General features: G+C 40.9%; 1 protein-coding gene across 4 annotated transcripts in view; it reads right to left on the reverse strand.

Moving 5' to 3' along the window:
* The window catches only part of arhgef9b (Cdc42 guanine nucleotide exchange factor (GEF) 9b), a 105,986-nt gene extending 94,217 nt beyond the window's left edge, over window positions 1-11,769 (reverse strand). For all 4 annotated transcript variants that reach the window (XM_051658407.1, XM_051658404.1, XM_051658403.1 and 1 more), the window contains exons 1-4: window positions 11,320-11,769; window positions 8,726-10,304; window positions 7,352-7,490; window positions 4,481-4,578 (exon numbers count right to left, since the gene is read on the reverse strand). In XM_051658407.1, the coding sequence (XP_051514367.1) occupies window positions 4,481-4,578; window positions 7,352-7,490; window positions 8,726-10,231 (1,743 nt within the window). In that variant the 5' untranslated portion in view covers window positions 10,232-10,304; window positions 11,320-11,769. The remainder of the gene's footprint in view (window positions 1-4,480; window positions 4,579-7,351; window positions 7,491-8,725; window positions 10,305-11,319) is intronic.
* Window positions 11,770-22,195: the final 10,426 nt, after the last annotated feature.

A 22,195-nucleotide genomic window follows, 5' to 3' on the forward strand; every position in this document is an offset into this window, starting at 1 on the left:
TCAGGTGGTGAACCTGCAAGCGCTGCCCCAGGAGGAGGCAGACCCAGTCTTGGCATTGCTGTGTCTGGTGCGAGCTTCACGCATCTATTTGGATCGCATGCAGAGCCTTAGAAGCTCCGAGCAGCTTTTTGTTTGCTTTGGTGGACAGTGAAAAGGAAGCGCTGTCTCCAAACAGAGGATTGCCCACTGGGTCATCGACGCCATCACGATGGCATATCAGGCTCAGGACGTGCCACCCCCTGCAGGGTTATGAGCCCACTCCACCATGAGTGTGGCGGCCTCCTGGGTCCTGGCCAGTGGCGCCTCTTTGGCAGACATCTGCAGAGCAGCAGGCTGGGCAACACCCAACACCTTTGCCAGGTTCTACAATCTCCGGGTTGAGCTGGTCTCGTCCCATGTATTGGCTGGCATGAGCAGGTAAGTTCCGGGACAACTGGTTGGGTGTACCGCTTGTACATAGCACCTTTCCCCTCCCTTGAGGTGAAGATGTGCACTCTTGACTCCCAGTCGTGTTCACAGACTGTGATCCCTGGATGACTTTCCTCCTTAGCCCTCTGGCAGTTGAGTTTGTGGAGAAACTCACTGACCTGCACAGTACGTGCGCTAATGAGCCCCTGGACTGAGGTAGGTGCTCCACATGTGCTGGTTCCCCGAAGGCAACCCCATGTAATATCTTCTGCAAAATTGTTTCCCTGATGGCAAACTGCATCTTCCTTCCGACAAGACTCGGTAAGACCATGTGACGCATTCCACTCAAAACACCCCCCCCTTTTGGGTGGGGTGTGGTCTCCGCGGTGTCTTCCCCTTGGGAGGGACACCCCCCAACGCAGACATGCAGTCAGTTAACAAATTCCACTCTTTTTTGGGGAGAAAAGAGAGGGAAAAGAGGCCTCGGCTGGGCTAGCCTGTCCCTGTAGTTGGGCAGTCGACTTGTTCCTGATGGACTGTTCGACACCCATAAGAGCGTTGGGGGAGGTTATGTAATGGCCTGGTGCGCTGGCTACGAGGCACACAGCAGTCTGCCCGTCACACACTGCCAGTTCACGTAACACAGTTCAGCTAGTTGTGCCGTTTTGTATAGGGACCCCTAGTATCACTACATCGACACAACTTCGAGTAAGTGACAGATAGGGAACATCCTGGTTACTTTCATAACCTCCGTTCCCTGATGGAGGGAAAGAGACATTGTGTCCCTCTTGCCACAACGCTAAACTACCTACTGAAATGGCCGGGACCTCTACTCTTTGGGGGTTCACACATGAGCCCTCTTTCAGCTCAAGTCTTTTTATTGGCAGTAGAGCATGGCCAAAACATTACCAAATTTTGGTCAAAAGGAATCACTAATTAGTTTCATTGTTTAACATATTTAAAAAAAAAATTTTTTTTACATTTTAAAAATAATCGCAATATGACTTTTTGTCCACATCATGCAGCACTAAACACAAACTATGCAAATGCTCAGAGCCCTAGTGAAAGTGGAGATTTAGAGTAAAAAAGTACTTAAATATTGTTGTATTTCTCACCCAAACCTATAATGTTGCTTCTAAAGACATGGATTTAAGTACCAACAAATATAAAGTGGTACAAAAGTTGTTTGTACTCTTTTTGGCAGCTGAAAAATGAACAAAGGTCATTGCATTAATAAAATATATATAAAAGTGTGATCTGTGTGTCTGAAGTGCTGCTGGATGTTTTCTCAGAACTAACGATCACTGAGTGATTCTTGATCAATGTCTTTTAATTAACTGGTGTTGTGGTGATTTTCAGTGGATGTATGAAGTTCACACAGATGTCCCAGAAGAGGAACCAGGTGGAGTTCAACATACTATCAAGACACTGACAAACACAAGCTGGCACAATACTTTTTGAACACTTTATCATTTCAAACCTAAGAAACCTCTCTTTGTTGGTTGGCTTGAAAAGTGTGCCTGTACTGTCTTGCTTTCAAATAAATGCAACTTATTTTGGTATTTTGTTATCTAATGCAATGAAATTCACACATTTTAAATTGTGGTTTAAGTATCCAAATACTGTCTGGGGCCACTTTAAATGAATGCACACATTAAAATCAGATGTGTAATGTACTTCATAACTTTATCAGACAAAGGCTGCTGCATGTACAGTATGTATCCTGCTCATCACAACAGTTTCACAGGAGTTTATTTCACTGTTGTTAGCTCTAGTTTTACATCATTCTGGCATGAGTAATCCTGTTAGACTTGCAAAGTTGAAATGTTGTAGGGGTATAAATGTATAAATATACTCTAAAACTGGCTTTTACCAGCATTCATGAGCAACGAGGCCACTGCGCAGCACAGTTAATGTCCACTAATTTCCAGCATGCTCTGCTTGCTTTGATGACTCATCTATCAAGATGAACCCATTACATAATGTGAGTGAGGAAACCAAATTCACTCTGAGGGTGAGATTTCCCTCTCCCACCTCACAGCAATCCTCTCATATACACAGATCAGCCACAACATGAAAACCACCTGCCTAATATCATGTAGGTCCCCCTCGAGGCATGGACTCCACAAGACCTCTGAAGGTGTCCTGTGGTATCTGGCACCAAGACGTTTGCAGCAGATCCTTTAAGTCCTGTAAGTTGTGAGGTGGGGCCTCCATGGATTGGACTTGTTGGTCCAGCACATCCCAGAGATGCTCAATCGGATTGAGATCTGGGGTAATTGGAGACCAAGTCAACACCTTGTACTCTTTGTCATGTTCCTGAACAATTTTTGCAGTGTGGCAGGGCGCATTATCCTGCTGAAAGAGGCCACAGCCATCAGGGAATACTGTTGCCATGAAGGGGTGTATGTGGTCTGCAACAATCTTTTGGTAGGTGGTATGTGTCAAAGTAACATCCACATGAATGCCAGGATTTAAGGTTTCCCAGCAGAACATTGCCCAGAGCATAACACTGCCTCCACCGGCCTGCCTTCTTCCCATAGTGCATCCTGCTGGCATCTCTTCCCCAGGTAAATGATGCACACGCACCCGGCCGTCCACATGATCTAAGAGAAAACGTGATTCATCAGACCAGGCCACCTTCTTCCATTGTTCTATGGTCCAGTTCTGATGCTCACATGGCCATTGTAGGTGCTTTCGGTGGTGGACAGGGGTCAGCATGGGCACTGACGCAGCCCCATACACAGCAAGTTGCAATGCACTGTGTGTTCTGACACCTTTCTATAAGGGCCAGCATTAAGTTTTTCAGCAATCTGTGCTACAGTAGCTCTTCTGTGGGATCGGACCAGATGGGCTAGCCTTCGCTCCCCACGCACATCAATGAGCCTTTGGCGACCATGACCCTGTCACTGGTTCACTGGTTGTCCTTCCTTGGACCACTTTTGGTAGGTACTAACCACTGCATACCAGGAACAAGACCTGCTGTTTTGGAGATGTTTTGACCCAGTCATCTAGCCATCACAATTTGGCCCTTGTCAAAGTCACTCAAAGATCCTTATGCTTGCCCATTTTTCCTGCTTCCAACACATGAAATTCAAGAACTGACTAATATATTAGTCAGTCAGTCACTTACAGTCACTTATTAGTCAGTCACTTACTGACTAATATATCCCACCCCTTGTCAGGTGCCACTGTAACAAGATAATAAATATTATTCACTTCACCTGTCAGTGGTTTTAATGTTGTGGCTGATCAGTATATGTCTCTCATGTAAAGTTCATCACTAAATCAAAGCTCACAGCAGCTTCATCACTAGTTTCTCTCATTTACACATCTACCAGAGTGAGAGCAATTTGACAGGACTAGACACTTATCCAGAGTGCAGTACAGTCTCTCTACAGGAACACAACTTATCCATTCACTCCACATCATACACATTCCCATTCTGATGATACCCATGCTGCAAAAAGTGTCGAGTCCCTACAGCAGACCAAAATATGATTACACTCACCATTCTGTTCACCTCTGAAACACATATTTAAAGGTGCAATCAGTCATTTTGTGTTTCACAGACATGAACAGTAATTTTGAAACATATGTATAAAATCATGAGTACTCCCATAAGAGACTCCAGTCATATCAATAATCTTTAAAAGCTGTTTTATTTTACATGGAGAGGATTCCCTCATGGGGGCAGCCATGCTGGAATCACATGACCAGTCAAATACTACTTGCTGAATCTCAGTAACCACCCTGTTTTGGAAACACTCATGGATTAAATGAATCATGTCTGACTGTGTATAGTGAATTTCTACTATGTCATCAGTAACCGAACACATTTGTGTTCTGCATGTTCTGCAGAGTGAAGCTGCATCCACACCACTAGGTGTCAGTTTTAGTCCAAGATGACATGAACAAAAAGTTACTGAGTGCACCTTTAATTTTAGAAAAGAAAAACAAACAAACAAACAACAACAAACAGCCTCCAGCCATTAAGAGTGTTAGTTGTTCCTGCAGATAATCAGGTGACAAAAGTGTCATGTGACATGAGGACAGCGGCTGCAGCACTCACCATGTTGACATGGAGTGGCCCTGATCCTGGTCTGAACAGCTTCTGGCGGTTGGATCCTGTGCTGCCGTTCCTCATGCGGAGAACACTCTTTGACTTCTCTGCACAACAGAGGAATACTTACATGATTTTCAAGTAAAAAATTTTTTTTAATAAAGACAATAAAATACTTGCCATAGAAACTGATCATTTCTGTAATCTTGACTATCAGAGAAACATATGCAGCTTTCTTTTTTTTAACAAGTTTTTGTTATTATCCCTTGAATGACATATTTTCAATATTTCAATTAAGCAATAAGGAAAGGCTGTGGGCATTGTTAGGCTCGATGCGAAGCTGAGTCTCTGTAACCACTTCAGAGTATAACGTTTGTTTTTTAAGTAAAATCTAGAGCTGTCAAAATAAATGCATTAAAGCATGCAATTAATTTAAAATGTTTAACGCATTATTTTTTTATTTACCACGATTAACAAACACATTTAGCAATTTTGACATTAGATTATTTTGTTCAGCTCCATGTGAGTTCTGAACACTGGCTGAAACAGTGATTCTATGTTCTGTCAAGTGATGAAATTATATGAATATTCTAGGAATATTCTAGGTTCAATACAAGTTAAGCTTAATCGACAGCATTTGTGGCATAATGTTGATTACCACAATGTATTCAACTCATCCCTCCTTTTCTTTAAAAAAGCAAAAAATCTGTGCTCCAGTGAGACACTTACAATGGAAGTCAACGGGGTCAATCCATAAACGTTAAAATACTCACTGTATCAAATGTAAAGACACAAGACATAAACAATATGTATGTTAACATGATTTTACTGTGATTAAATCACTTACCATCCACATCTGTGTAGTTATAGACAATTTTACAACTTCACTGCCATGATAACGTAACGTCAACAAACCCTTAAACCCTAAAATGACTGTAAAAATGACAATTTAAGCAACTTTATAGCTCAAATAATACATTAATTTTAACAGAGGAATGAATGAACTATAAGTGCTTTTATAAAATTATAAGCTTCACATTTCTGCCTTTAAACCCACCAAAAATTGGCCCCATTCACTTCCATTATAAGTCTCATTGTAACCTCGATTTTTGCTTCTTTTTTATTTTTTAAAGAAAAGCAGGGACAAGTCGAAATTAATTTTTTGTGTGCCACAAATGCTGTCGATTGAGCTTAACTTGGGTTAAACCCTGAATATTTATTTAATGGTAATTATTTTACAAAACAAATGGTCACAGATGGCACTTGTGACCAAAAAATACATACTTTGGTAATTAAATTCTGCCTTAAAAAGGATGCACAGTAGCATGTCAAGTCTTTTTATTTTTTTTTTTTTATGTTTTTTTTTTTTTTTTACTCCCCAATTTGGAATGCCCAATTCCCAATGCACTCTAAGTCCTTAGTGTGTAGTGACTTGCCTCAATCTGGGTGGATGCTTAGGAAGCCTGACTGGAGTCACTCAGCATGCCCTGGATTTGAACTTGTGATTACAGGTGTGGTAGTCAGCGTCTTTACTTGCTGAGCTACCCAGGCCCCCCTAGCATGTCAAGTCTTAAAGGTGCATTCAGTAATGTTTTGCTCGTGTCATCTTGGACTTGCAATGACACCTAGTGGTGTGGATGCAGTATCATTCAAAATCAATAGTTTTCAGTTACAGATGCCATTGTAGAAATTCACTATTCACAATCAGCCATGATTAATTTAATCCGCGAGTGAAAGTGTCCAATAACAAGACGGTTACTGAGATTAAGCGAGTAGTATACAGCTGGTCATGTGATTCTAAAATGGCAGCCCCCATGAGGGTGCCCCTGCCCCATGTAGAATAAAACAGCTTTTGTAAGGTCACTGATATGACTAGAGTCCTCATCTCATGTGAGTGGTCATGATTTTATACAAATGTTTAAAAATTACAATTAATTTTTTTAGGAGCAAAACTTAAACTATCACTTAAAAGCCAAACACACAATAGTGTACATGGAACAGATGAGTACATGGCCGGCTAGCTTATTAGAGTTCACCCGTTGAATGTCTGTCAACACGCCACTTACAATTTAAAAAATCTCAATTTTGAACTCATTGCCGCTGACGTTTTGAAGCATCAGCTAATGATTTCAAGACAATTTGGATGAATTATCGTTACATGGTTAATGCAGTGCTAAAAGCAGAACCTTGGCCGTTTTCAGAATGACATACTACATTACTACTTTTACTCTTTCTGTAGTTCATAGATATGTCAGAAGCAGTAAGAGTAGTATGGGTTTTATGCCATTCCGAAGTCGCCCATTCTCTGCAGCATTTTATTCATGTGGTGTTAAAAGCGCCACTTGATAATGATGTTAAGTGGTGCGTTGACGTCCTGATGCAAATCATATGAATGCAGCTTCACAAGTGGAAAGTTACAGCCTGCTGGCAGACTGATATTGTTGAGGATAAGGGTTTAAGAGATGTAATGTCCATTGCAATGAATACGCAACCTATGGGGACTGGTTCTTTCAATTAGCCAACCTGCCACTTAGACTTTGGGAAACATTGTTTAGAAAATGTTAATAAAATATTACTGTAAAATATTGTTTTGTTTTCTTTCCTAAGAAGGAACTAAAAGCATTTTGACAGGAAAAGAAGTATATATAAAGTCAAATTTGAGCACTTTCAAAATCCACGATTAATCACAATTAACTACAAACAATAAACAGAATGTTGCTATGCAACAAGAATAACTGTTTTATGAAAACAAATTATAGAACTATAAACACTATTTCAGTTTCAAACAAAATTCTATTGACTAATGTTCAGCTCTGAAATTATGCATGACTATTGAGCATCATCCTGACGTGTTGTTCACAGAGTTGACCATCAGTGTACCTGGTGGAGTGAGCACATGCGTCAGGTCCAGTGGCTCTAGAGCTGAGAGCGTGGTGGGCAGAGGCAGTGAGCGACATCGCTGAAGCAAAACTTTAAATGGAGGATCTGAAGGCGACTGGCCAGCAGGACGAGAGAGGGCCTGAAAATCACTGTATAAAGTCAGGTCACACTAAAAACGGCAGAGACACATATTACACTGATTCCAAAGCATGGCTTACTGTATAGTGTACCAATGAACAGACATGAAGCTCAGGTGAAGTAGTGCAGTGGGGTTAATCAAGAGAAAAATAACATCTGAATGCATCCTACTGAGAACGCCACTCAGAATTACAGTAGTCGATAATGGAACTAGTTTGTGGAAATGCAACTCTCACTTGAAAAGGCAAACCTGTGATGACTCATTACTAGGCTGCTACTGCTAAATGTACACTGAAATAGATAGAAATTGAAAGTCTTTTACATGTGTCTTTCATTTTTTTATAGGGCATTTAAATGCTAATTAAAAGCAAAGAGGGAATGGGGGCTGTGGTGGTTACATAATTCTAATCACATTTGTGTTTTTAAGGGATCTCAGTTGGATCGTGAAGCGAAAGCTTCCTCACAGCAGATTTTGACTTATATCAAAGTTTCTTTCAGTTTTTCTCAAGCAGTCATGATTGAGATTAATATTAAATACATCATGAAATAAAAATTGGAATTCTGTGGCTTTTGGTTAATGTCGATGATCTATACAGTATCCCACTACTAAAAGTAAAAAAAAAAAAAAAAAAAAATGTTTTAGCTTATATTAGGATTTAAAATTTCATAGTCTTTCTCTTCCAGGAAAATTTACCACTCATTTTGTACTCAGGGACATTTTTAATTCAATAAAATGCTCTCTCTCTCGTATGACAATGTCCCACCAATTAATACCATCTGTAACCTACTAGCTTTAGCAGCAAATAACGGTTCACGACTGTAATGTGAATTAAAGTATATTGGCCACAACTTCTAGGTTCAATATGAAATACTGTCAATACAGGAAAGAAAAGTGAGCTTGGCAACCCATTTCATACACATTCTATGAACTAAAATACTTAAATAATGAAGAGAATTAATGTAAACAGAGCCAGATGTCTGTGACATTCTCATAAAAGCATTTATAGAAGATCAATCAATGATTGAGTCAATGGCAGCAGAGTTATACTGTTAACTTAAAAGTTAGTAATGGCAGCATAGTAAAATAATGGCAGCATGTTAGAAAATATTATAACCATTATAAATTCTAAGTAGTAATAATTAGTCGTATTAGGATAGTCTTCGTTAAAGTGAAACTACTCAGAAGTGCAGCTGACAGCTATATGATATTGAAAAGTCACTGTCCATTCATGTTACCTTAAATAAGTTCTCTGGACAGTTAGGTATTTTCCTCTTATCAGTGCAGATATCTTGATTTTCATCAACTGTTGTGCTAGATAAGTGTGAGTGTTCAAAAGTTTCAGAATCTCTCTGGTCCAGTAGCTCTGAGCAGGGGCTCTTCTCTGCTTCTTTACATCTTGAGTGGTTCTCAATGGTGGTGAGAGAGATGTGAATCGAGTTGAGCTGCAATTGAGATCCCCCAGAGTTATTACACAGGGAACTGTTATCTCTTGGAGAGTCTGGACATGTTCTCCAGGCCTTCAGCACCACAGCAGGAGAGCGACCCGCCATGGCATTGGCAGGTGAAACCACCTTGGAAATGGTGTCAGTGGATAATGTAGATTTACCCTGATCTGAGGTATCTGCTTTATGCTCACTCCTCAATGTCAAAGAGGTATTGTGGATGAGTTCTCCTGATGGTTGAGTCTTCTGCGAGTCCTGAGGAGATCTCTGTTTTTCAGGGGGGGAGAAAGATCGAGATGAGTTTCTCCATCTTATGGCGGTCTCAGCCACACTGTTGAAAAATCGAAAAAGGCCTCTAAAATGGCTGCTTTTTCCATCGAGCCCCACATGCTCAGGTGCAGAGTTCAAATCTTTGACAAATTCAAAGTTAACCGAGCCGTAGTCAGAGTCAATGGTTTTGTCCAGGGTATTCATCGACTCAAAACTGCTCTCGGCCAAAGGTGAACTTCCCCTTCCTTTGAGAGAAATTCTTCTCAAGTAATTTAAAACATCGCCCCCCTTTGACCATCGTCTTCTTTGAGGTATCTTGAGGCTTTGCTTCACATAACGTTCTTCATTGTCAGTTACAGATGAAATGTTGCAGTTTGACAAGTTGGAGGGAGATTTTTTTGTGTAAGTCACTCTTTCGGATAACTTGCACCCATTTTGGTTACTAATGGTGTCCTTAAGTGCCTGTTGCTCACTCTCTGGAGTTCCAGATGGGTCTGTGTGCTCAAGCGAACAGTAGAAGTTTGTGGTGTGTCCTGCAAATGAATGTCTCTTGGCTTTATTCCTGGAAACGTTCTTGTGCTCCGAGGAGGGAGAGTCCTTGCACATATTTATGTCATCCACGTCATCTTTCAGGTCGCTGTTGAATTTAACACTGGAGAGCTTGCCAGCTTTCCCTCTAAAGACAGACGGAGACTTTAATTTCTTGAAGGATCTCACTTTGTTTGTGATGGACAGTTTAAGAAAGGACATTTCGCCTGGGAGGATCATCGAGTGAGGTCGCCGGTCCAGGTCAGAAGTGGTCTTGTGGCGGTTCAGGACCTTCCAAATGGCTGCTGTCCTGGACCGCCGGTTGGCTTCTGGCTTTTCTCTTCTGAGGGTCTGACAGGGAATTATGGGGTCTGAGGAAATGGACTCTGGAATCCATGAAATCCCCATTTTACTTTCCTCGTCTAGCGAAATATTGAACACACTGTTGACAAATCCATTGCAAACAGCAGACTCTGCTGTGGGGCTGGTTGTGCTATCCATCCTTGCTCATTGTAAGACAAGATGTCAGGTGTCAACTTTGTGGAAGCGGCATTATTGGCATCCTTGAAAATGTCTGTGACGGATCAAAATATCACACAATATGCATAGGAGATTAAAGTGTATGGTTTATGGTAACTAACAACTGGGATTTTGAAAGTTATAATTATACATATAAATATAAATAACCACTCTATAAAGATTCTGGTCGTTTATAGCCTATGCTTGTTGTGTACATCAAGAAAATAAACAAGGGACAAATTCAGTTTCTGCAGCATTTTTTCATTGTCTCTTATGAATATATAGACTCATGATCAGGATTTAGAGATGACAAACACACCCATGCAGTATGCTTATTAAAGGAAATAGAGAAAAGTTTTCCACTTGTTGCAAACACATTTCCTCAGTGTATGTCAAATTTAACTGCCTGTTAACCACAAATCACCACTACAACATTCATAAATAAATTAGTAACTCTTTTTAGTACAAGTTGGATGCATCTTAATTAACAATTGAAAATAGGGTCAAACTAGTGAGGATGCTTCACTTTTGCAATTTCCTGATATAATATATACTTTCATTACAAAGTATTTTATCAGCATAACCATTCAAATTAAAATGAATGTGGATTTCAGAATTTCTTAGTGTCTGGTATAATTGTGCATGTTATCCAGCTTGATTTGACAATGTGCCGAAGAGCATTTTTGTGTGTTTCAGTGGAAGTTAGGGAATCTGATATTTTTGTACAAGGGTGTTAACAATGTCATAAATTTGCTTATGTGATAAGTGAAAGCTGAACTATTTCTACTTGATTTTATGTCACACTGTTCCATTAACTTTTGTTTATAAATCAATCCTAAAACTTGTTCATTTATTTCCAGGTTTAAATCAGATTTTGATTCTAGTTTTTCAGTGTATATAGAGGAAATTCAAGTCAAGCATCAAGCAGATATGGTTGTAGGACTTCTGCACTCTAATCCCGTAAGAAACAGTTTTCAGAGTGCTACATTATTTCTGATAATACACATTCAAAACCATGACAGAATGTTATAAACTCACATTATTTAATAAGATATAAAAAACAAACTTACCAGATTAGTCTCTTCAGTTTGAATCAGAGAGAATATCAACAGCCAGAACTGTTGTCCCATTAAATTGCATTAAACATTTAAGGCAAAAACTTTAGCTTCAAAAAGGTTTTCCCAATATAATCACTCCATACTGTTATTGGAGACCATTTTTAAATCAGAGCATTCTTCAGAAACGGTCCAGGGTTTTTTCTCAGTATAGTGAAGCGGTTGAACTCTTGTCCAGCAGAGACAGAACAGATGCCACACACACACACACACACGCCCAGTTCCTCTCATTAAGTTTGTAGTCATTATCTGTTCATTTCTGCCATTCTTCCATTTTAACTTGAAAGGACTCTTCAGATCAGTCAGTAATCTTTATATTTGCAGAAAAATGTCAGGTTTAAATCACTTTAAACTGAATTCATTGTTCTAAACTGTTTCATGTACTGCATGTTCATCGGTGCTGTGGCAAGCTTTGCAGTGCACTTAGGAAACGAACACAATACACAAAACTTAGGGTCAAAGTTTGAAAGCCTATTTTAAATGCTTCCTTTTTGTCCTGTTTTGGTACTACTGTAATCACATGGCATTTCCCAGGAAAGAGAGGATCTTACACGAGTGAGAGGCTTTAAGCTGGACAAAGACAGGAAGCCTGTTTGACAGTATGTAAATATCTGCTCCATACACTCTCTCCCTGCTGTCTATGCTGCAGCATTGTGAGGGAAAGACAATTGTGTTTCGTTACCCTTGTGAGTCACTGCACTTGAGTTTGTCAACATCACACTCCCATTATAGCTATTTCATCAGACCAAACATTTCACTGGCACACACTCAGCATACATCGTTACGTTAGAGAGCGTTGACTCCAGAAAATAATGTGTAGAATTCAAGACACCAATACATAGCAAAACTGACTGCATTTAGTAAATGAGAAAGGCATTGTCTACGCTTCATACACTTAAAATATGCTTTGTCAGGGATGCTTTGTCATTTTAATTAACTGGTAAAGTAAAAAAATAAAATACAAATAAATTAATAAATAAATTACTAGTTTTTTTTAGTGCTGTGAACTCTCTCTTCTTCTAAAAGTAGCAAAAAGAGTGAAACAGCTAGCAGCACATTCCCGCAGAACCTCACATTCAGCACACTTCCTGTCCAAGACCCGGCAGCTTCCTGCTGTCCACTTCAGTCACAATGCACATCCTGGACAAAATAACCCTGCTTTATTTTGTGCTGTGAACCAAAGCAAAGGCTAAAATAAATATATATGTGAATGTAAAAAATAAAAACTTCTCTCCTTCAGGCCTTTAGTACAGAGAGACAAAGAAGAGAGAGAGACAGCTATAATCAGGGCTCAAGTTGAGGGGGGATGCGAGAAATTGGACAAAAAGTTTACATTTCTAAAACTTGACACAAGTGTTTTAAACTAGATTAAATTAGAGAAAAAAAGAAAAAAAAATCAAGTCTTCCTCAGTTTCCTGTGACACAGCTCCAGATCCACAGGTTCATATTGAACGTTTAACAAAATACCAGTTTACTAGTCTGAGCATACATCATACTGTTTCGCTTGTTCTTGTTCAATGACCCTAATGTGCTGTAAAGTATAGAAACAGTTATATACTCATACATTTAGAATGTTATTTAGATGTTTCCAGCCAACTGTGATAAAAGCTGATTCTCTTTCTGCCATTATTCCTCCTCATTCGAAATGTAAATTCAAGCCAGCTGACCTGTAACCAAGGAAGTCTGGGTTAGGGAATGATAGTTTTGAAGTGTAGGGCCTTGGCCCACTCAAAATGGCAGCAGAGACTGCATGGCCCTTTGTTCTATAATCAAAGGAGAGACATTGAACTCAGTTTCCCAGGATCCTTCACAAATTCACAACTGGATGCGAAGTCCTGCCCATGGACCCAGTCTCAAACGCCATTGGTCGAAATAGGCCTACGACCGATGACGTCATCTTGTCAATAAAACCAGTGGACAGATGTAGTTCGGCTTCTCTGTGCTAAGCTCTGCCTGGCTGTTAAGGGACATCTGTACTGTGCACGTACTGAAGGAGTTTTCCCTCCATTTTGGACTGAGAACAAAGAGATCACGTTTTTCTAACCTCACCATTTGGCCACAGTAGAGTAAGATTAACTTAGCTTTGTTCAAGTCTTATAGTATACTTATAACAACCGGTTCAGTTTCACTGTAAAGCAACAGTGAATTTATTTTGAAAAACGGAAAGGCGACTGAAGAATAAAGCAGAGACGCGTCTTTTCGCTGACGAGCGTAAGACAAGGGACCATCCAGACCGTTTCTCCTGACCACTCAATGCAACTGGAATTCCAACGGACAACCCTACTGAAATCACACAGGATTTCCCAAGTAAGGCTTGATATCTGGGCAGATTTAATTTAGAAACTGTGATTTTTCTTGTGAAACTAAATCCTATTTTTGATTCTAAATGCTGATGTTTTGAGTATATTTGTATGTTAAACTCTGCTCGCTGTTTCGAGTTGGGAGATTTGTATTTAGTTTTCTTTTGGGGTTACGTTTGTTTTGTTGAGTGATCTAAACTAGTAATTCAGTCCCGCTGTTACGAGCGGTTACCCTTAATTAAATTGCATGCACTTTTCCTCTCTCTCTCGCTCTCATTCTCTCTCTCTCTCACTGATTTTCATTGAGTAAGCGGCGCCGCGGTTTATGTTCAACTCAGGCTGGTGAACCAAATTCTCCCGCCTGTTTCGTCAGTTCCTTTGTGTGTCCGCTCATTTCCACCCTCACATGGTATCAGCTCCATTTTGGATCTAACCCTCCATTTTGAACCTTATCCTCCATTTTCATTCCTTTGTTACCGCATCTGGACACACACACACACTCATACACACACACACACACACACACACACTAGCATATAGCTCCACTGTTAGTTTAGGATTTCCTTGATTTATTTTTGGATTATATTTGGATAGTATTGGCTGTAGGGGTTAGGGTTAGGGTTAGGGTTATATTATAATAAGTACTCCTGTTTTTGTTTGAATATTTGTGTTGAAGCCAACCTCTGCCACGTCAAGATCTCCCAAGGTACCTCAGAGTACTGTTATTTTATTGGTGTTAGAAACTAACTGTAACTAGATTACTATTAGATTTGTACAACAATAATTTAACTAGTTTTTCCCCTTTTTGATTATTTTGATTAACAATTAAGATACTCAACCTTCAGGGTAGATTTTGTTTTGTGAGACTCAATCAGTAACTTGCTATCATTTTTCTCTTTTCAAAGAGTGGTGCCCCGAGAATAGAATTTGAGTTAAATTCTATTTAATTATTATTTAATTGTTATTTAATTATTCCATAATTAATAACAATTAATTATTGATTATTTCTGATAGTAAAACTGATTTAAACAACCAGTAGCACCTACAGAAGGAAAACAGATGAAAATACACCTTGCTATCTTCACCAACATGCGATTGATGCTTTGTTCAATTGTACGCAAGGTTGTGGTATTTATAAGAAAGGGGCAGGTTTAAGCGGACTAAATGACTGGAGAAGTCCTGCATAGAAGTCTGTCGTTTCACCGGAAGATAGAGTTATTACATTTTGATTAAAGATTACAAGGCCAAATAAATAAATAAATAAATAATATGTATGGATGAATTGTTCACAATCAGATCAATAACATGCATTTAGAAAATAGATAGGGTGAATTTTCATGTCATGCTGACTTTAAGCAAATTGCAACTGACTTGAGAATTACAACTGAATTGAAATGGAAATGACTGTTCAGTGAGTTTCGCAAATGTCTGGAAAAGAGAGTTTAAAGAGAATGTGACTGAGAAAAGGAAACAGATGAACGTCATGGTTACTTGTGTAACCTCCGTTCCCTGATGGAGAGAACGAGAAGATGTGTCGATGTAGTGACACTAGGGGTCACTCTTGGGAGCCTGAGACACCTCTGGTTTTTGATAAAAAGACCAATGAAAATTGGCGAGTGGTATTTGCATGCCACTCCCCTGGACATACGGGTATAAAAGGAGCTGGTATGCAACCACTCATTCAGGTTTTATGCTGAGGAGCCGATATAAGGTCTGGCGGGTAGTTCAGCATTGTGGCAGGAGGGACACAACATCTCATTCCCTCAATCAGGGAACGGAGGTTCCACAAGTAACCATGACGTTCCCTATCTGTCACTCACTCGATGTTGTGTCGATGTAGTGACACTAGGGGTCCCTATACGAAACGCCAAAACTGGCTGAACTGTGTTACGTGAACTGGCGGTGTGTGGTGGGCAGACTACTGTGTGGCTCATAGCCAGCACACCAGGTCGACACGTAACCTCCCCCAACATAGTTATGAGTGTTGAACGGCCATTTTTGGGGACAAGTCGACTACCCAAAAGATAGAGACAGGCTTAACACAGTCGTGGCCTCTTTTCCCCTTCTTTTTTTCCCGCTCCCTAAAAAAGAAGGGGGATTATCCGACTGGGCCGCCAGGTCCCCAAGGGGAAGACACCGCGGAGACCACACTTCGCCCAAATAGAGGGGGGGATATTTAAGTGGAAAAATACATCACATGGTCTTTCCAATGATGTGGAGAGTCTTCAAGGTAGATCCTGCCCAATGTGGCAGGAGTTACTACAAACATGGAGACTGGGACAGAGGGGCTCTGCCCAAGAAAGACGCAGTTTGCCAACAGGGAAACGAATTAGCGGAAGATATATATCGCATGGGGTTAGCCTTACAGGGAACTGCCACATACGGAGCACCTACCCCAGAACAGGACTCTTAGTTCGCAAGTGTACTGGGCCGGCAGCGAGTCTCTCAGAAAACCCGACTGCCACAGGGCTCGGAGGAAGTCAACCAGGGAACAAAGTTTGTGAACACTACTGGGAATTAATGGCGCATGTCTTCAGCTCCAAGGGAGGTGGAAGGCGCTATGTGCAAGCGATACACCCAGCTAGCTATCCCGGGCTTATCCGCTTGTGTTGTGTGCCACTACCTGGGACGAAACCGGTTCCACCCGGAGGTTGTTGAACTTTGCACAGGTGTTGGGTGTTGCCCAGCCCGCTGCTCTGCAATGTCTGTTAGAGAGGCACCCCTGGCCAGGGCCCAGGGAGCAGCTACACCCCTGGTAGAGTGGGCTTGTAGCCCTAACGGGGGCGGCATGTCCTGGGCGACATATGCCATAGTTATAGCGTCAATGAGCCAGTGGGCGATCCTCTGCTTGGAGACAGCACTTCCTTTCCACTGTGCACCAAAGCAGACAAAGAGCTGCTCAGAGATTCTAAAGCTCTGCATGCGATCCATATATATGCGTAAAGCACGCACCAGACACAGCAACGACAGGGCTCGGTCTGCCTTCTCCTGGGGCAGTGTTTGCAGGTTCACCACCTGGTCCCTAAAAGGGGGTGGGTACCTTGGCAACATAGCCCGGTCGGGGTCTCAGGATCACGTGAGAGTATCCCAGACCGAACTCCAGGCACGTTTCGCTGACAGAGAACACTTGCAGGTCACCTACCCTCTTGATGGAATTGAGCGCAGTCAGGAGGGCAGTCTTCAAGGAGAGTGCCTTAAGCTCAGCTGATTGAAAAGGCTCAAAGGGGGCTCTCTGTAGACCCTGAAGAACTACAGAGAGGTCCCATGAGGGAACGAGGCACAGTCTGGAGGGATTCAGCCCCCTGGCGCCTCTTAGGAGCCTGATGATCAGGTCTTGCTTCCCTAAGGACTTACCGTCGACTGTGTCGTGGTGTGCTGCTATGGCGGCAACGTACACCTTCAAGGTGGAAGGGGACAACCTCCCTTCCAACCTCTCCTGCAGGAAGGAAAGTACTGATCCGACTGCACATCTCTGGGGGTCTTCCCGACGGGAAAAACACCACTTAGCAAACAGACGCCACTTAAAGGCATACAGGCGCCTCGTAGAGGGGGCCCTAGCCTGAGTGATCGTGTCTACCACTGCAGGTGGTAGACCATTTAGGTCTTCCACGTCCTGTCCAGGGGCCAGACATGGAGATTCCAGAGGTCTGGGCGCGGTTGCCAGATGGTGCCCCGTCCCTGAGAAAGAAGATCCTCCCTCAGGGGAATTTGCCGGTGGGCTGTCGCGAGGAGCGTGAGGTCCGAGAACCACGTCTGGGCAGGCCAGTAGAGTGCTACCAGGACGACCTGCTCCTCGTCCTCTCTGACCTTGCACAGGGTCTGTGCAAGTAGGCTCACTGGGGGAAAACGCATATTTGCGCATGCCAAGGGGCCAGCTGTGTGCCAGCGCGTTTATGGCGAGGGGAACTCAGTCAGGGCGTACCAGAGTGGGCAGTGGGGAGGACTCTTGGGAGGTGAACAGGTGCACCTGTGCCTGTCGAATCGACTCCAAGTCAGCTGGACCACCTGAGGGTGGAGTCTCCACTCTCCCCTGAGAGTAACCTGTTGTGACAGCGCGTCCACTGTAGTGTTGAGTTTGCCCGGGATGAGTGGCTTGCAGCGACTTAAAGTGCTGCTGACTCCAGAGGAGGAGACGGCGGGCAAGTTGTGAAATACAACAAGATAAAACATGCTAACTAAGAGCCCTGTTCTGGGGTAGGTGCTCCGCATGTGGCGGTTCCCTGTAAGGCTAACCCCATGTGATATATATCTTTCGCTAGTTCGTTTCCCTGTTGGCAAACTGCATCTTCCTTGGGCAGAACCCCTCTGCCCCAGTCTCCATGTTTGTAGTAACTCCTCCCCCATTGGGCAGGATCTACCTTGAAGGCTCTCCACATGGTTGGAAAGACCATTTGACATATTCTTCCACTTAAATATCCCCCCCTCTCTTTGGGCGAGGTGTGGTCTCCGCGGTGTCTTCCCCTTGGGAGGGACACCCCCCGACTAGACCTGGCAGCCCAGTCGGATAATCCCCCTTCTTTTTTAGGGAGTGGAAAAAGAGAAGGGGAAAAGAGGCCACGACTGGGTTAAGCCTGTCTCTATCTTTGGGTAGTCGACTTGTCCCCAAAAAGGGCCGTTCAACACTCATAACTATGTTGGGGGAGGTTACGTGTCGACCTGGTGTGCTGGCTATGAGGCACACAGCAGTCTGCCCACCACACACCGCCAGTTCACGTAACACAGTTCAGCCTGTTGTGGCGTTGCGTATATGGAACCCTAGTGTCACTACATCGACACAACGTCGAGTGAGTGAGAGATAGGGAATGTCATGGTTACTTGTGTAACCTCTGTCCACTGATGGAGGGAACGAGACCCTGTCCTGGAGAGAATGTGTCCTTCCTGCCACAACGCTGAACTACCCGCTGAAATGGCCGGATCTTATATCGGCTCCTCAGCATAAAACCTGAATGAGTGGTTGCATACCAGCTCCTTTTATACCCGTATGTCCGGGGGAGTGGCATGCAAATACCACTCGCCAATTTTCATTGGCCTTTTATCAAAGACCAGAGGTGTCTCAGGCTCCCAAGTGTGACCCCTAGTGTCACTACATCGACACAATGTCTCGTTCCCTCCATCAGGGAACGGAGGTTACACAAGTAACCATGACGTTTCTTTACTCACAATGGTGTGTTTGTATGCTTATCCTGAATGTCTCAACCAAGTGGAGAACATGAGATTACACCTGTATCATGGCAACACGAATATGTCACACGAGAGACTGCTTGGACTCCACCCTATAGTGAAGTGTTCAATTATATTTAAAAAGTACTTAAATAATGATCTTTTTTCACACTAAAAGTGATCGCATTACTTTAGAAGACATTAATTTAACTGCTGGAGTCGTATCGATGACGTTTATGCTGATTGTCTGTGATTTTTGCAGCTTCGAAAGAGAAATCTCCATTTACTTGCATTTTAGTGACCTACTGAGCTAAGATATTTTCTATTTTTCTTCAAATATGCCTTTGTCAGTGTAGCAATTCACCTATTCTCAATAGTTATATAAAAAGAGCATGCTACAAATCTTCAGGTGATCATAATCAAACAATCAAACAATTAATCCACAGACTCCAGTTCAGCTCCATATGGAACAACAAATAATAAATAAAAATAATTATGAGAACAATAACACATCAGGCAATATTACCATTCATAAACATCGTGCCCAGAAAAAAAAAATAAAAAATAAAAAATTACAGAGAACATGAAAGATCAAAATCTTCATTTAAACCAAAAGGAGACATAGTCTGTAAATGAAACATCCAAAACGCCTCTTTTTGTAAAAGTTTTTTATCGATATCTCCACCTGAGTGAGAATTAATTACTTTCTCAATAACAATAAATTTAAGTCGTTCGATACTGTGATTAGACTCAATAAAGTGTCTAGGAATCGGAGAGGTAACGTCACATCTGTGAATGGCTGTTTTGTGTTCACTGACTCTAATCTTCAAAGGTCTCGATGTTTTTCTAACGTATATCAATAGACATGGACATTGGAGTAGGTAAATCACGTTCTTACTCAAGCATGTTATACAGGATTTAATATGGTATACTTTTTTTGTGGAAGAACACGTGAAATTTTTACATTGTAATATAGAAGAACATGATGTGCAATTCTGACATGGAAAACAACCATGTATGTATGCTATGCATCTGATCTGACTAGCATTTTCGCCATGTTTTTAGATCTTTTGTAAGTAAACATCGGAGGATATTTGAAAACATCTTTTAATGAAGAATCTGAAGCTAAAATAAACCAATGTTTGTTAACAATAGATTTAATCTGGTGACTATTTTTCGTGGAAGTAAGAATAGTTTACTGAAAATTTATTTTTTTGTTTTTTTTGATCGTTATTTTGTAACTGAATTCTTTTAGATTTTTTTCCTTTATCAAACGCTGATTGAAACCAAGTCTGTGGATATCCTCTTGAACTGAAGCGGTTGCTGAGAATTTCGGACTGTATATCAAATTCCTCTTCTGAAGCGCAAATACGCCTCAGTCTATAGAGTTGGCTTAAGGGTAAACCTTTTTTCAGATGTAGCGGGTGATGACTATCAGCGGAAAGTAATGTATTCTTGTCTGTTGGTTTTCGAAACACCGTGGTGGTGACCATGTTGTTAATCTTTGATATCAATACTAACAAATGAATAGATAAGTCTTTTTCAACTGAAAATGTAACTGAGTCCAGTCTGGAGTTCAAAAACAAAACAAATTCATATAGTTCCTCTTCACTTCCTTTCCAAATGAGAAAACAATCATTGATGTATCTTGCCCAGTACTTAATGTAATGTCCAAAAGGATTGTTATTGTAAATGAAATCTAATTCAAATTGACCCATAAAGAGATTTGCATAACTTGGTGCTAAGGGAGTGCCCATAGCAGTGCCTTGTATTTGAAGATAGTAATCTTTTTCAAACAAAAAATAACCTCCAGCGAATCCTACTTTTCTTCTTCATCCACAAAGTCTTCAAAGCCTAAGAGGTCTTTTTTGGCAACCCCACGTCACTGTCAAAGAACACACACAAAAAGAGGCGCCCAACCAGAAGAGGTGCGAGGGGGAAAAAGACATGTGAGGTAAACCACACTGATGCCAACGATAGAGAAGATATTAATGTGATATTTAATCTGTCTGACAAAGAACTTTCAAATGAACATAAACAAGTTCTCAGCAAAGGTTTGTCCTTTATTCCATCTCCAAGAACTGATCCTTTTTGGGTTAAGATTTAATTGTTTAAGTTCATGAGAAATATTAAATTAAAAAGTTTCTTTGGTTGCAAAAACATCAGTGGTACGGTAACCAACTGTTTTAAACCAAAAAGTACCTTCACGCCCTATATCCCCAGTCCCTCTGTGAATACATTTTGTCGGATGGTGGAAAGTGATATTAATAATATGTTGAATATGGGTTGAATAATCTAGATAAAACTCAAAAGATGGCTTTAGATGATTTAAAGGATGATAAATCGATCATGATTCAAAAATCAGATAAAGGGGGAGGAATAATTATACAAAACACAGATAAATATATCGTTAAAGTAAAAACACTGCTTAGCGATTCTTAATGTTATAAAAAACTTATGTTCAATCCCACTGTAGAATATAAATCCCAGCTAGACAAGATGTTAAATAGAGGCTTTGAAGAAAAATGGACAACAGAACAAGAATTCAAATGTCTAACATATCGTCATCCAGTTGTCCCAGTGCTTTATGCATTGCCTAAAATACATAAATCTACTGTAGATCCTCCTTATCGACCTATAATCTCTGGTATTGGTTCACTCACTGAAAAGTTATCTGAATTTATAGATTCTCATTTACAATCATTGGTGAAACAATTACCGTCTTATTTAAGAGACACAACAGATTTTTTGAATAAATTACAATTACATTCTAATTTAGATGCCCAAGTTTGGTTAGTAACATTAAATGTATCATCTTTGTATACCTCAATTCCATATAAAGAAGGCTTGGAATCTTTGGATTTTTTTCTAAAAACTCTTCAGAGTCCTACATTACCCACACAATTTATTCTAGATTTGACTAAATTGATATTAACTAAAAATTATTTTTTTGTTTGAAAATACAAGGCACTGCTATGGGCATTCCCTTAGCACCAAGTTATGCAAATCTCTTTATGGGTAAATCTGAATTAGATTTCATTTACAATAACAATCCTTTTGGACATTACATTAAATACTGGGCAAGATACATCGATGACTGTTTTCTCATTTGGAAAGGAAGTGAAGAGGAACTATATGAATTTATGTTGTTTTTGAACTCCAGACTGGACACAATTACATTTTCAGTTGAAAAAGACTTGTTATCTATTAATTTTTTAGATGTATTGATATCAAAGATTAACAACACGGTCTCCACCATGGTGTTTCAAAAACCAACAGACAAGAATACATTACTTTCCACCGATAGTCATCACCTGCTACCTCTGAAAAAAGGTTTACCCTTAAGCCAGCTCTATAGACTGAGGCGTATT

The sequence above is a fragment of the Myxocyprinus asiaticus genome, chromosome 27 (assembly GCF_019703515.2).
Source record: "Myxocyprinus asiaticus isolate MX2 ecotype Aquarium Trade chromosome 27, UBuf_Myxa_2, whole genome shotgun sequence".
NCBI classification, from domain to species: domain Eukaryota; kingdom Metazoa; phylum Chordata; class Actinopteri; order Cypriniformes; family Catostomidae; genus Myxocyprinus; species Myxocyprinus asiaticus.